The 14,300-nt window shown below is 43.8% G+C and overlaps 2 protein-coding genes across 5 annotated transcripts; one reads left to right on the top strand and one right to left on the bottom strand.

Moving 5' to 3' along the window:
* Positions 1 to 879: 879 nt before the first annotated feature.
* Positions 880 to 10,158, top strand: zmat3 (zinc finger, matrin-type 3). Of its 2 annotated transcripts, none has more exons than XM_029828553.1 (6): positions 880 to 1,073; positions 4,560 to 5,281; positions 5,358 to 5,498; positions 6,420 to 6,586; positions 6,734 to 6,837; positions 7,760 to 10,158. In XM_029828553.1, exons 1-6 carry the CDS (start codon positions 953 to 955, stop codon positions 7,966 to 7,968), a joined length of 1,464 nt encoding a protein of 487 aa, XP_029684413.1. In that variant the 5' UTR covers positions 880 to 952; the 3' UTR covers positions 7,969 to 10,158. The 2 variants fall into 2 exon arrangements, with proteins under 2 accessions (XP_029684413.1, XP_029684415.1); XM_029828555.1 differs by having other exon boundaries at positions 881 to 1,073; positions 4,563 to 5,281.
* LOC101067518 (E3 ubiquitin-protein ligase RNF14-like) lies at positions 10,141 to 14,204 on the bottom strand. 3 transcript variants are annotated; one of them, XM_029828551.1, is made up of 8 exons: positions 13,927 to 14,204; positions 13,609 to 13,739; positions 12,845 to 13,495; positions 12,654 to 12,732; positions 12,331 to 12,543; positions 11,975 to 12,147; positions 11,776 to 11,894; positions 10,141 to 10,388 (listed from the first exon to the last, which is right to left on the bottom strand). In XM_029828551.1, the coding sequence occupies exons 1-8, from the start codon at positions 14,078 to 14,080 to the stop codon at positions 10,226 to 10,228; spliced, it is 1,683 nt and encodes a 560-aa protein (XP_029684411.1). In that variant the 5' UTR covers positions 14,081 to 14,204; the 3' UTR covers positions 10,141 to 10,225. The 3 variants fall into 3 exon arrangements, with proteins under 3 accessions (XP_029684411.1, XP_003978266.2, XP_029684412.1); XM_003978217.3 differs by lacking the exon at positions 10,141 to 10,388 and adding an exon at positions 10,441 to 10,929; XM_029828552.1 differs by lacking the exon at positions 10,141 to 10,388 and adding an exon at positions 11,036 to 11,772 and having other exon boundaries at positions 11,836 to 11,894.
* Positions 14,205 to 14,300: the final 96 nt, after the last annotated feature.

Raw genomic sequence — 14,300 nt, 5'->3', positions numbered from 1 at the left:
CTTCCCCTCCCCTCTCCTCTCCTCTTATTTCCTCTCCTTCTCTCCTCTCCTCTCCTTCTCTTCTCTCCCCTTTTCTCCTCTCATCTCCTCTTCTCCCCTTTTCTCCTCTCATCTCCTCTTCTCCCCTCTCCTCTCCTCTCCTCTCCTCTCCTCTCCTCTCCTCTCCTCTCATGGAATGATGAATATTTGGACTGATACAGTGGTTTCTTCCATCCAGCTGTTTCTTACGGTGGCCGAGAGGTGCGAAACACTTTTGATTGATTTTATCATTCGTGATCAACTGCATTACACAAGTACACGTATGTTTATGGGCGTGGTTGTTAAACACTTGATTGTTGGCAGTGATTTGCAACCGGATATGAATTAAAATGCAATTAGATAAAGTTCTGATGAGATGAATGAGCCCATAATATAATTTTTGAAAATGTAAGCCAACAAAAATAACGGAAAATTATTGTGCTAAATTCCTAGGTAGAATACAGTGTATGGTTTTATTATTATTATTATTATTATTATTATTATTATTATTATTATTATTATTAAAATCATATCCATATTATTCTGTTTGAACGTAGCACATAGGTGTAACAAAATATGTCATGATTGAGCCCTATATGCAAACCAACAGCGCTGAAATCGGAAATGGACTGTACCAAATCCAAAAGGGGTGTGAGAGGAACCCTAAGAAGCTTTACACCCTAAGTAATCTACTCTAGCGATTTAAATGTGTTCTCCAGACAGGCAGCGTAATAAATAAACTAACACAAGCATATATGGTGTGGATTAGGATGCTTTATCTCTACATTTTAGGCGGAAATGTCTTTCCTTCTTGAGAGAACGCCCCTCCGGTAAAAGGTGCGATGCCTGAGCGTGCTGTGCGGTCTGTCATCCTGCTGCCTGGCCGTCCGGTTTTTCGGAGAGAAGAAGTTGGCAAAGGGATGTGACTGTAAGGATGGCGCTGCAGCTGAAGAATGGGACTGCAACGTACTACCAGAGTGCAGAATTCTGCAGAAATTACACTTCGCCGCCTGTCAGCTACGGTGACAGCAGACATTATCTTGCCCGATTCCCAGGTAAAGAGCCACACAGGATCACTCCCCTTGAGTGTCAGCAGTCTTTATGCGCAAAAATTGGGGGGGGAGGGATCTACCCAGGGACATTTGCAGATCGTAAATAACAGGGAAACGTAGCTGTTGGTTTAGTGTCGTCGTCATCATCACCATCCTTCTCATCTTCAGCTCATCTGGGGGTTTGCAACGTGCATCATTCTGATCATTTTGCAGATGCTGCATTGAAAAATCTGAAGCTGTGAAGACACTCTCGTAGTCTCTTATGCTGTAGGAGAGCTCTCACGGTCCCCATGTAGGACCCAGAGAGCTCCTTACTGTAATTTGAAACAGTGCAATGCAATGTCCACTTCCTTCAGTAAGTCAAGTGGCCTGTTGTCAGGGCAAGTGGGGGCTGAGTCGTTGCTTTGCTCAGCTTGATCTGCTCCGCTGATGACGGCATGAGGCTATTACACAGTGAGGGTTTCTTCTTTGCACCTGCATGCTGCTAAAACAGCGTTTCCTGTTGATGCCATCTCATAGCCATACAGTGGATTTACCGCTTGACACTGAATCCCTCCATCAAAGAGTCATGACTCTCCACATCTCTGCTCAGCCTCTACAGTACATATCTTTTGCCATTGCTGAGACGTCAGTTGATTAATGACAGAAATTTCGTCGCACCTAAGCGATTGAGTATTATCAAATACAGCAGCGAATTTCCCAACTTACCCCCAATGAGCCACAACCATTTACATTGATTTGTGATGAGGACAAAAAGAGCAGAGCTGATAATGAGCTCGAGTTATTCTGCAAAGTCATTTGGTGGCTGTTGTTCTTCTGCATGGCACGAACAGATAATTATCTCAACAGAAATAGGGCCCTGAAGATGAGGGCTGGGTATCTGCATTCACATCACATTAAATGTTATTAATGGCATCGATGCAGGCAGATTCTGAGTGTCTAGCTTTACTATAATGGTTCAGCAGGATGTTTCTGGTGCCCATTGAAGCAGATGGAATATGTGTGGGAGGCATGTGCTTCCCATCGCTCTATAATTTATATATAACACAATATGGCGAGAAAAACTCAACAGAACATGAACGCTTGACCTATTTAGATGATCAGGCACCAGGAAAGATGCATCAGTTATTGCGGATGTGGGTACAGTTGTGCTAATCCAATGCACAATTCAGTTTTTAATTTAAACCAAACAGTAGCAGAACAACACTTGAAGTTCAGTACTATTGTCAGAACGCACATACCTGTGCTGTGAACACACACACACACACACACACACACACACACACACACACACACACACGTGCCTCAGCTCTGTGCACTCCATTTTGTTAGCCTGGATCTGTGTCTCTGAGGGGGAACACAAGGCTGCCCTTGGCCTATCTAGCTCACATTAATATAATGGGCAGAACAGGAGCAAACGCTGCTGTCTCACACCTTCTGGTCGAAAATAGTTCCTCTTTACTGTGTTGACAGAATACAAAAACTGCTCTTTTTCGACGGTTTCGAGGTCACTAATTCTGCTGACTAAGTACAGCTGTTATCGCCTTTCCTACTGGAAATGTCAGATTTTACCCTCATTTTCTTCGGTTAAATATATGTTCTTTTCTCTGGGCCACCAAGTCATCACTTATTCTCTGCTGCTAGAAAAACAAATGTGTTTCAGAACAAATCAATAATTGCCTATAAAGCATTTTCAGTTTCTGAATGATTGATGAGGTGCTCGGTACATTTAGCTGTCTTGGTCATACCTGGAGTTCAAACTATGTAATCCTTATTTCTTTAATTCGCTTTTCATGTCTACATAATATTTTATTTTACTTTCTACCTGATAGGGGAAGTAATATCATAAATTCTCTGCAATAAACCTTTCAAAGAGAAGGATTTCACAAGCACACTCTCTGATTTTAATAGTTTATTCTAATGTTGAGTGTTTACCTATTGGGTTTCCAGTCAGGATTTTCAGACTAACTAACTCAGTTAGAAAGTGGGACTCATTTCAATTTTATTCTGGTGGTTCAATCATAATATCCATTTGAGAGACTTGTTTAATGGAATTACATGCGCCTGTGCCAGGCCAGCAAAACCAGCCACTCTACTTGGCCCATAATGCGTTTTTACTTGGCATAATATGTTTTTTTATTCTTAGTAACAGCAGCATGGCAAGCAAATTGACGAGAGAACAGCAGAGAGCTCACTCTGTGACGAGACAGTACCGAGGAAACATCAGTCTCTGTTATGTTATATACCGCAACGATTGAAATACCTGCCAGCAGGTTAAAGCATTTCCATTGTGGACAATATTGATACTATTATTTTGTACCTCTGTAAAGGAGCCACTGATTGTCAGTGCAATGTACAATACACGTGGGTTTTCTACTGTTTTGGCCCTCACCGTTATCAACCAGAAAGCCTTGTTTATAAGAAACTGCATATATTTACTGTTAAATCCAGTCTAAGGTTACTGGAATTGATCTTTATTAATGATTTGCATTAGTTTGTGGCCTCTCTCTGGTGTGTCTGCATCAGAATTTAGAGCTTCATTCACCCTCTTTGTCTTTCGTTGGGTGTCCTCTCATAAATGCTACTGCGCCGCTCTACATTGTTGTGCTAATTGCTCCAAATCCAGCAAGTGTTTTTTTGTGTGTGTGTGTGTGTGGGGGGGACTTTCTGCACACATAATCCAAAAATGTTGCGAAGCTGCTGCTTTATTCCGCAGGAACGTCTACAGCTCTTGTAAGTGTTTCAGGCGCCCGTGTTGCAGCTGCCACAACAGTTGTAAGGTCAGTAGGTTGTCCGGCGTGTCTGTCCGCTGAGGTCAGCCCAGCAAGGTGACAGACGGGCAGATACACACCCAGGAGACAGACGTACAGTAAGCAGCAGTCGGAAACACAAACACTCCAGGTTATTTTGGGTCTGCGTGTTACTGCCATTGGCATCGAATTGGATTCTGAATAAAAGCTTTCAGCACAGCGACTTTTGACACAGCTGTTGACCTATTACTGACCGACCAACACACACTCACACACACACACAAGCTCAAACAGACTTCAGGCAGTGATCAGTTTTAATCAAAGAAACATGAGTATTTAATGTCTGTTTGTGTGCATGCGAGTGCATATGTGCCCTATCCAATGTCCCATATGCATGACTGCAGGCAGCGTCAGTTCTTTCTAGTCTTCCTGATGCTCACTGTAGTGTGAAACTCCACAGTTCTGGAATGCCTTTCCTTTCATACGTCACTTTACATCAATTCTGCCTCAGGGCTCCAACCCTCAGATGCATTCTCTCTACAGCTCCTCTAGAATCTTTGGGTTTTCACCCAGTTTCTTTTCAAAAGGCATATTTATTATTATATTTTCTTAATTTTTGCATACTGACAGCAAATTAGGATGAATTGTTCAATGCAAAGCTCCAAAATCCAGGAACCATTGATTGTTCTTCTGCCTTTTTCTGTCTAAATATACAAGCGTTCCATCCCTCTGATGTCAGCAGGTCCTGAGACCATGTTGAAGCCTCCTCTGAGTCTCTTCAGTCACCCACAGCAGACCTTCCACTGTATGGACTCACTGCATCAGTTAGGACCTCCACCAATGGCACCAGCCCAGCCTCTAGGCCCACCGCCTATAGCCTCTGCTCAAGGAATCGGACCCCCAACTGTGGTTGCCACTAGGACTCTAGCCCCCCCTCCGATAAATACGAGTCACACATTAAGGCCTCCCCCGATCACCCCATCACACAGCCTGGGCCCTCCCCCTATGGCTCCAGCTCAGCCAATGCGGCTGCCACCGATGGCACATGCCTTAGGGCCCACAGTGCCTCCCAATATGGACCTAACACCGCCCCTGGGGCTTCCACCTCTCAACCCTGCTCATGCGCTGGTCCCCCCACCTGTAGTAACACCTGGAAATGGTCAGTTACCACTACCCCCCAGTCCACTGTCTTCACCTCCAGCTCCAAGTCCAGAACCATCACAGGTGCCACAGAGGCTACCACCTCCAGTCATCATCCCAGCCCCAGTGTCCTGCCTCATTTCCAGCCCCCTACTGGGACAGGGACCCCTAGCTAGCGAGCAGCCGCAGGATGATGACCCTCCTCTGGGTGCAGAGGAGCAAGAGGACTCTCTTGGACTGGGGGAACTTTGTAAACCACTGTACTGCAAACTCTGCAATGTGACACTCAACTCTGCTCAGCAGGCACAAGCTCACTACCAGGTCAGACGATGCATTTTACCCACGTGAAATATTAAGATGCAGATTTATGTTTCTTCCTCCTTGTCTGTGTTTTTAGGGAAAAAATCACAGCAAAAAGCTCAGAAATTTCTATGCTGGCAGTCAGCAGCCTCCAGCCATCAGAATCCCTGAGGCGCTTGAGGGGGCCGGCCAGACGGCACTAAGCTCAGGATCCAATGACGGTGACGCGGGAAGGCAGGTTAGATCCTCACTTAGCAACTGAGCTCCAGCGTACCTGATCGTTGCTCTTTTAGAGGAGCAGGTGGGTGTAATGCTGCTGAAGTGGCCGATGGAGGTCATTTCCCTCCGAGGGGGTGGTGAAAACAAATTGCAATTGTCGAGCTGCTTTCTTGTTGTTGTTGTTTTCACTCGAACAGCCAAAATTCATTTAATCAGTCATTTTGTTATTTTATTTTTCATTATTCTAACCTATAGTTACAGGAGTCCTATCACATTAGCTGATTCTTAATACCAAAAGAAGACAGTCCAGAAGACTCGAGTACAAAAAGCACATTTAATGGCTGGAGTGTACGAAATGCAGAATGTTTACATGCATCTCCTGCATGTTTGCTATTAAACCTGCACGACATTTTTTCTGGATGAGTGACATTACATTATAAGGCCCAATCTGATGACACAACGCAGTGTGTAACGACAGTGAAAAGTCACACTGGTCGTAACCTCAAAGGTCTGAACTTTTGGGTCCTCTCAACAGTGTCAATCCTAAAAACAGTCTAAAAATAAAGAAACAGCATTAAAATGCACAATCATGAAATAGTGGCAACGATTAGTCAGCATTTCTGTTATATAAACTGTGAAATCATGCTGACTGTTTCTAAAAAGACAATGGGACACAAGCATCCCATCAAACAGCATTATCTTTACCCTGCAATAAAGCTTTCACCACTCCCAACCACCTTCTCAGGACCATCTTAAAAGTCATTTCCAAGCGGTTAAAGCAGGTATTGATGGTTAAACTAACATTAGTGTTTTTGACATTATCACTTTGTGATTCCCTTTAAAACATTGACCTGTCCACATGCAAAATGTGTGTGTTTTTTTTAAAACCCCCTCCAAAAAGCTCTATTTTTAACTTTTAAAGCATTGCCTGTGTCCACAGGCTCTGTATAAAGGGGCGACCCGTGTCATCCTGGCCACAGAAAATGACTACTGTAAGCTGTGTGACGCCTCGTTCAGTTCACTGGCCGTTGCTCAGGCACACTATCAAGGCAAGAACCACGCCAAGAAACTGCGGCTCGCTGAAGCCCAACAGAACTCCACTAACGTGTAGGTCTCCTTATTTGTTTATATTCATAGATGACTTTTTCCTGAACTTCTTTACCCCTACAGCTGAGGTCATGGCATCGTTTTCAGACAGGAATATTATAGCATATAGTCAAAGCACTAAATGTGATTTACATGCGTCTGCGGCAGAGAGAGCACCAGTGAGGCAGCTCCCAAAAGAAGCAGGAAAGATGGCAGCGAGTACAGACTGGTGAAGAACCGCCGCAGCCCACAGCTGCCTGCTTCTGTGTCAGGTAACAGTCCATGGCATGCTAGATTCAGCTGTATGATTATTTAGCTCCGCTTCCTGAATCATTATGCTAGCAGGTCACCTAAACTGTATATGTATCTGTCGTATTAAAGATTAGATATGTGACTAAATGCAAAAAATGGAGGCTGGATATTTAAAAAAAAAAAAAAGCCTATTTTACAATAGTAAAGATGAGCAAACATTGAATATTCTATACATCTATCAACATTTTGTTTTCATCTGTGTTTGCAAGGCTTGTTTAATTTAGCATGTTTTAATTCAGTGCTGAGGGAGGCGTTTCAAAAATCTTATGAGGGACTCATTTTGGTCATTTTCCTTTAAAATTGTGCCTCAATAGATTCATATCAGAGCAGATTTTCTGCTGCTGATGTCATTCAATCAGTCTCTCTCCTTTGTCTTTTGCTATACTTAATGGAAATTAATTTAGGACAGAGCAATGAATAATTAAGGTGGATTTTCTCTCTCTCTCCCTCTGCGCCATTCTGCTGATTTAATCAGTTTTCTTGATGGACGAACCCCAAAATAGCTGCAGTAACCTTTTTGCTTTCTTTTTTCCACCTCGCTCCCTCTCTTGTCTTGTTCTGTATGTGTTGAATCAATGCAGGGAAATTTTATCAATACTCTTGATATAACTGATAATAAAGAATGATCTTAACAACATCACCACCAATCATTGACACTGATGCATCATTGTCAAGTTTCAAATAAATAAATACAAAGGTCAGGGTCCACATCTGGCAACCTGAGGCAAAGGAGGTAAAGCACCAGCTGCAGTTGATGGGCAGAGTACAATAGCTTTAAGACGTCAATCTTTTAACATTCTTAACATAAATTTTGCTGTCATTCATAAGTCCAGAAAGGATCCGTCACCTTTAGCGGGCTCTGCTCTCTCCCCCCTCTCTAAGGGCCGTACTACAACCCCAGACCACGGCAGCGCATCCCCAGGGACCTGGCCATGTGTGTGACTCCCAGTGGACAGTTCTACTGCTCCATGTGCAACTGTGGAGCGGAGCAGGAGGCAGATTTCAGGCAACATCTGGAGAGCAAGCAGCATAAGGCCAAAGTGTCGGAGCTACGGTACCGCCACGAGATGGAGAACCTCGGGTACAGCTAAGACGCGTGGCGGGGGCGAAAAGGAGAAAATGCACTTGAACTTGTAATCTTGTACATATTTTGAAATAAGGCCAAAACACTTTAAATCCTCGTGTTTCGATAAACCAAATGAAGCTGTAAGTAGATTTAATGGACTTCTGTTCTCTGATTTAATCTGCGGCTGTGATTTCAGACTGCATCTGAGGAAGTCTTTGGATTTTTATGTTCAGGTCTCGAGACATTAAACCCACCGCCAGTTTAAACCCACCACCTTTTGTTACACGGTTTTCTTGTGTTTTCTTCAAGGCCTTGAGTGGGTTGACTCAGGATACCGATCAACACATTTGAGTCCGAACTGTTTCTATGCGGACTGGCGCAAAGTGAAAAATAGTCTGAGGAAGTTTCCTGAAGGACAAACTTGACTCCTTTATTTTTAATTGTTGTATGTGGATCAGCCCTGCAGGTATTTTTAAAGGCTCAACGGTGACGGTGATTTAAAAGGCCTGTTCTCAGAGCCATACGGGGCACAAAAGAGTTCATTCTTTACAACCTGAGTGAAATTTCCAGATGTATTTAGTACAGTAACTTCTGAACAAAGCACAACTACGCCAGGAGGCACTTTATGGAGTAAATGGATCTCAGCCTGCTGACCTCTTTGCAGCCTTTTCATGTGTATAAACCTAAAGGCTCTGGTTAGCCTCTGTTCATGCTTTTGAGTGAAAGATGGAGTATTTTTACTATATATTGCCAATAATGCTCTTGTATTCAGTCCACTCAAATATGTAAATATTCTCAAATGATGTAAATATGTTGTTTATTTGGTTAATATTAACGTATATTAAGGATCCAGCATTAAGATTCAGTTTCATCCTGGTCAGAAATGTTTGCAAAGTCCATCAAACACTGCGGTGGTTTTGTGTGGCTCTTAGAGGGGAAAAACAATCCTTTCCACCTGTTTAGGTAACTGGTCTGGTGCCATCTGTCTTTTTAAGATAACCAAATCATTCATTACGGGTCGGACTGACTAAACACATTTCTTGCTCCACATTTGTTACGTGTTAATGGCAAAAGTTGACGTGCTTCTGGATTTGGACCTCATAGTCAATCACAATTCCTGCAGGAGGTGATGAGAATGGTGATAATATGGGATTCATTTTCAACCCTGTGTGACCTCTGTCCGGCCACTTTTCTGTTCTCTGCCCAATGTGAAACAGTCACTTACGTAATTGGTGTCAGATTTGATTTTCGGCAGCAGTTTAGAAAAGTCCTGATCTGGACGTGCGATTAGGTGTCACGGCATGAAATGAAAGCAGCAGCATCCTGTTTTGATTTTGTTTTTCCTCTGGCTGCTGGTCTAGACGGTGAGGCGAAGGCAGCTATTCTCATCCTGCTTTTACACTAACACACACACAGAAATGGCCTCACACCAAAGCACTGTGAGGACTGTGTTGCGTTTTGATCCTAAACACGCGGGAGACTGTGAGACAGACACTAGAATTAAAACGCTACGCTGTATCGATCTGCTTTTGTGCATTTCAATCAAAGAGACTTCTTCAGGTCGGATGCCAGTTGTACTCTTTAAATAGCTCCTCTTTCTAGAAATAACTTCTTTGTCTCTGCCGCTGAATTCCTGCTTGACAGGGCAAAGTGCAATGAAATGAAACAGTTTTCAACATTTAACAGGCTTCTAATTGTGACATATTTCTGAAAATCCCAAGATTTCTGTTTAAACTGTCAAAAAGTGTCATCAATGCTAGGTTTCAATTGTTCCTGTGAATATGTTGTTTAAGAACATTGCTGTGGCATAAGGACCATTAGACCCATTCAGCGATCGTACTAAAGGTGATATATTTTCTCTTTCTTCTAATTCATTTTAACTCGGCTTCTATTTAAACCCACATTTAAACCTGTGTTAAATCAGTGAAAATGCTGTCTGTGTTTCTGCTGCGGCTGTGTTTATTTGCAACACTATAGTCAGAACATATGGAAGATTTCCCCATAATGTATCATCCTGGCAGATCTCAGGAGCCCCCACATTAACTAAGGGCCCCAGACGTCCTAGAAGTGCCCCTGCAGGACCCACAGAATAAACCTCAACATACTTTCAGTGCCTCTGAACATTGTTGATAATTCACCACTGACTGACTGGATGTCTGAATGACATTGTGCTTTTTTTGTCCTGACAGATGAATAAACATGCAGGTGATATTAATAACGGCGCCGAGTCTGTGGTTTTTCCAGTCCTGCTGCTGCTGCCGAGGGATGTTTCTGTCATTAGCTCACAAGGTGAACATGCACAATAACCCAATTTCCCCTGCGCCAGTAGGGAGGCTCTTCTCATTGATATTCAGACCACCTCTGATAGGTGCCGCTGGTGTGTTGATGCCTGCCAGCAGGAGCAGATTGCATATGAATCTGGTTTGCTGGACTTCTGCAGGTTCACTGTCAACACAAGCATGAGTTTCATTTTGTATCAAATTGAAAAGTGCACGAGTTGAACCACAACGATGTATTTAATATTTTTGCTGTGCTGCAGTTATTTTAAGACTTGAGCAATAATATCAGAAAGCAATAAATCTGGGTTGGAGACCACAGCTTTCCACCTTCTGGCTTGACATTAAGAATACTGGCCCATCCTCGGCTATATTAACTTTGAAATAAGTCTTCAAAAATTCTTTTGACATGCATTTGTACTTTGTAATTGCTTACTTTCTAAAAAGTGTATATCTAGCCCCTCAACTAGTCCTCCGGGCCTTGCCCTATCTAGAGGACTGTAGTTCAGGAAGACAAACAGTGTTTTAGCATTGCTGAACCCTGTGGGACAATGATTTTTCCTGGAAGAGATACAAGGACATTTAAATACAGAAAGAACCAGCAACAGAAACACGAGTATATTTGGCGTCGTGCACAAGACAGCTGGAGATTCTTGATCGTCTCGGGTGGCCTGAGGACATGTGAGAGTGTGCTTTGTTCTATATCACTTCTGTTACGGCAGAAGAGAGGAGAAAGCAGGAGAGGAAAATATTTTAAAAACAGGAAGTCTGTGAGAAGGTGTAAAACTCCTTCAGACTCAAGGCTGTACACTGGAGTTAAATGACACCGACATAAAAAGAGTCGGTCCAGTTTATTAAAAACATGAGTTTTGTAATGTCACATAACTTATCTCTTGATAACAGAGGCTGGACTGAGATTAATGTAAACATAAAAAATTCCCATAACAAATGGGGAAAAAAACAGTAGAGAAGATTTTAAGTGCATAGTGCAATTGCAATTAAATAAAATATTTCATAAATTCATAGTGAATTTACAATTGGAAGCAACCTAAATAAAGTTAAAAAGATGTCTCTGCTGAAGCTACAACGATAACTTGACACCTGATCAGGCACCTGAGAAGGAAACAACAATAATATTCATATGCAGTATGAGGTGTGTCTAAGAATAATAGAATACCACAGTTTTACTAGAGCTGTAAGAGGCAGTTTTAAAGACCATGTGATGATTTGAACAGTTAGTTCATTCAGAAACATTTATGATAAATGATAAAAGAGTTCCCCAATCAGCATAGTAGATTAAGCACTGATTGCATCCATACTGGAAGAATAAAACTAAGTTTTGGTGGATTGATATCGTGACGGTCTCCGTAGAGCTGCGTGACAGTAGCGCCCTCTAGCGGTCATGGCGGATTTTATTTAGGCAAGAGCGAAGACTTCAGGGATGAGATGTTGAAAAATGGAGTTTTCTGTGCATTTTAAGCATTAAGTAGACTAAATTCTGTCCTTGAGGAGTGGCTTCAGATATATGACAGATGGAATTAGGGGATTACCAGTACCTGGAGCAGGTACCATTCTCAAAGTGATTATTTGTCCTTTCTGTCAGTTTGGTGAGGCAGACCCAACAGAAGTTGCGAAAACAGCGGCAACAGGTCATCACGTTGCATCCGCCATTCTTCTACAAAATAAAACACAACAATTAACTTTGACGCAAAAAAAAATCCTCATCACAAGATGTGATTATCAGAAAATCAATACCTCTATTCTTGAGAAGCAGTAGGGGCAGTACTTGGTGTTGACTGCCACCCAGCTCTCACTCAGGAAACCTTCCAATTTTAAGGTCATCACAGAACGGCCGTATCGGCTCTCCAGGAGGCGTTTTCTCTCCTTACCTCCACCGATATAGTCCTCCCACAGAGCAACCAACCCCTCTGAGAGACACAACAGCACACACCTCACAGCTTCTTGTGAAAGAACTGATCCAACTCATCAATCAGATCAATCTTTGACAACAAAGCCCGACATGAAGAGGTGCTTCTCATCTTACACATTTAGCGTTCCAAGCAGTCGAAGACCACGCAGACACCATTGCAATATAAAACACTTGTGTGTACCTTTTGACTTCGGCAGCGGTAATTTCCCTTCCTCCGATTCATTTTCTGTATTTGAACCCAAGGAGATTTCGGGGCGACAACTGCCGGCGCCGTGGTACGTCTTCCTGCAGGCGACGCAGAAGGCGAAGCCGCACGCGGAGCACATTGCTGCGTTGCTGGATTTCTCCCGGATGACGGCAGAACCGCAGTCACGCCGGGGACAGTACACCACATCTAAGAGGAAGCGCACATGGGCGGCGAAACAATAAACAACCGGCAGCGCAGCATTCACCTAAACGAGGTTTTGATGGACCTTCAGGGTAACAAGGGTGCGGAGTACATACCAGACATACGCTCCAGAGTATTCTGAAGCAGGAGACGATCATAACGTCCAAACAGTTCTTCTCCCACCAGGGTCCGCACCTGTCAAAGAACAAGTGTCACCAATCAGCGTGTTACTAGATACATTTATAGAAATGAATGAGCCGTCCAGAATGCTAAAGTTCTGACCGATAATGAAGAGAGAGGCCCGTACCTGTGCAGGTGTTGGAGCAGAGGAGCACTCTGCCTGAGGACAAGTGACGCCGCGAACGTTCCCCTCTGTGATCAGCACCTTGCAGAACTCCGAGAGACAGCCCCGGCAGAAGATATGGCCGCACTCGGGCAACTTCACGGAGTCCGAGCCGAGGTAGCCCGAAAAACACACGCCGCAGTCAAAGACGGTTGATGCAAAGCGCTTCTGCTGCTGGGTCGCATCGTTGATCAGAATCTGGGACACAAGTCTTTGTGATGGAGACAGAAAAGGAGGGGAGATGGATTGGTCGTCCTCCTGGGAGTTAGAGTGGCCAGGGCTTTTGGATAGGGATGCATTTTCAGCTCTTGGTTCTGATGGTGCAGATGCAGAGAGGTCAGATGGAGCAGACACATCCCCCTCACAGTGACCTGATAGATTACAGCTCACGTTATGAGAAGTCCCCGCGTCTGGGGCGGGGTGATTATCTGGCTGTTGATTTGCAGCATGGCAACAGTTCTTGCTTGTGTGATCATCAGAGGGAAGCTCCAGCAGATTCTCAATGTCCAGGAACCTGAGAGCATCTTCTTTAAGAAACTGCACCCAGGTGAAGAGGACCACAGTGCCTCTGGTGGCCTGGTAGATATCAATAAGCTGGGCTCCCAACACAGAGATCTGTGGGAGGAGACGGCAAAGAGACTGATGTAATCTCCGTTGACCCTCTGCAACAATAGCACTCTCTCTATCTCCATTCGTGAGTGTCACAGGTAATAAAGGTCCAGAATTACCTGAGTGTGAGACAGCCAACTGCAGGTGAGAGTGAAGGAGGGGGGGGAGGAGGAGGGGTAATCCTCAGGTAGGTCAAAGTTCAGGAGCAGAGGAGGAAGGAACGATATCTCATACTGACACAACAGTTCACCTGAAGAAAAAAAACAACATTTAATCCAAGTCTCAGGCTATCTTTTCCATAATCTGGACGTTCAGCATTGAATATTGCTTGTAATAAAGTGCTTTGAAATGAGGTCATTGGAAATCAGAGTCTAACTCTACCATCGGTTTGTTTTTCACAAACAAGAAAAGATTCCTGAGCTTTATTTTCAATTTACCTTCTTTCGTGGCCACAGTGAAACCCGCAGGAACGTCCACACACACTCGGATTTCTCCGCCAAACTTCGGCTCATTCCGGCCGAACTCCTGCGGACTGAAGATACTCTGAAGCGCGAGCAGTTCGTCTTCCTGCTCCTCAAAGTCGGAACTCATAACTTGGACCCGAATCACACAGAAGTTGAACTCCCTCTGATTACAGGTCCGAGGCAGCTGGTTTAAAAAGACAATTCCGGTCTGTTCCGTGTGGAATCGCCTGTGAATGTCCGTCCCTTCCTGACTCATCTGCGAGTGACGCAAGGCTCGAAAACAGCAGTGACGTCACGTGTGCAGGTCGATAAAGTCCCTTCTCAGTCACATAAAGCATATTTTATAT

Source organism: Takifugu rubripes, chromosome 20 (genome assembly GCF_901000725.2).
Source record: "Takifugu rubripes chromosome 20, fTakRub1.2, whole genome shotgun sequence".
In the NCBI taxonomy this organism is placed as follows: Eukaryota; Metazoa; Chordata; class Actinopteri; order Tetraodontiformes; family Tetraodontidae; genus Takifugu; species Takifugu rubripes.
The sequence above is the reverse complement of the archived record's forward strand: the minus strand, read 5'-3'. Positions and strand labels throughout refer to the sequence as shown.

Coding starts and splice junctions, on each gene's coding strand:
- zmat3 (XM_029828553.1), top strand. CDS start 953: ATGGCGCTGCAGCTGAAGAATGGGACTGCAACGTACTACCAGAGTGCA. Junction 1,074..4,559: donor TTATCTTGCCCGATTCCCAG/GTAAAGAGCCAC, acceptor CTCTGATGTCAG/CAGGTCCTGAGACCATGTTG. Junction 5,499..6,419: donor ACGGTGACGCGGGAAGGCAG/GTTAGATCCTCA, acceptor CTGTGTCCACAG/GCTCTGTATAAAGGGGCGAC.
- LOC101067518 (XM_003978217.3), bottom strand. CDS start 14,080: ATGAGTTCCGACTTTGAGGAGCAGGAAGACGAACTGCTCGCGCTTCAG. Junction 13,740..13,926: donor CACTGTGGCCACGAAAGAAG/GTAAATTGAAAA, acceptor TTTTTTCTTCAG/GTGAACTGTTGTGTCAGTAT. Junction 10,930..11,775: donor GAGAATGGTACCTGCTCCAG/GTACTGGTAATC, acceptor CTGCCGTAACAG/AAGTGATATAGAACAAAGCA.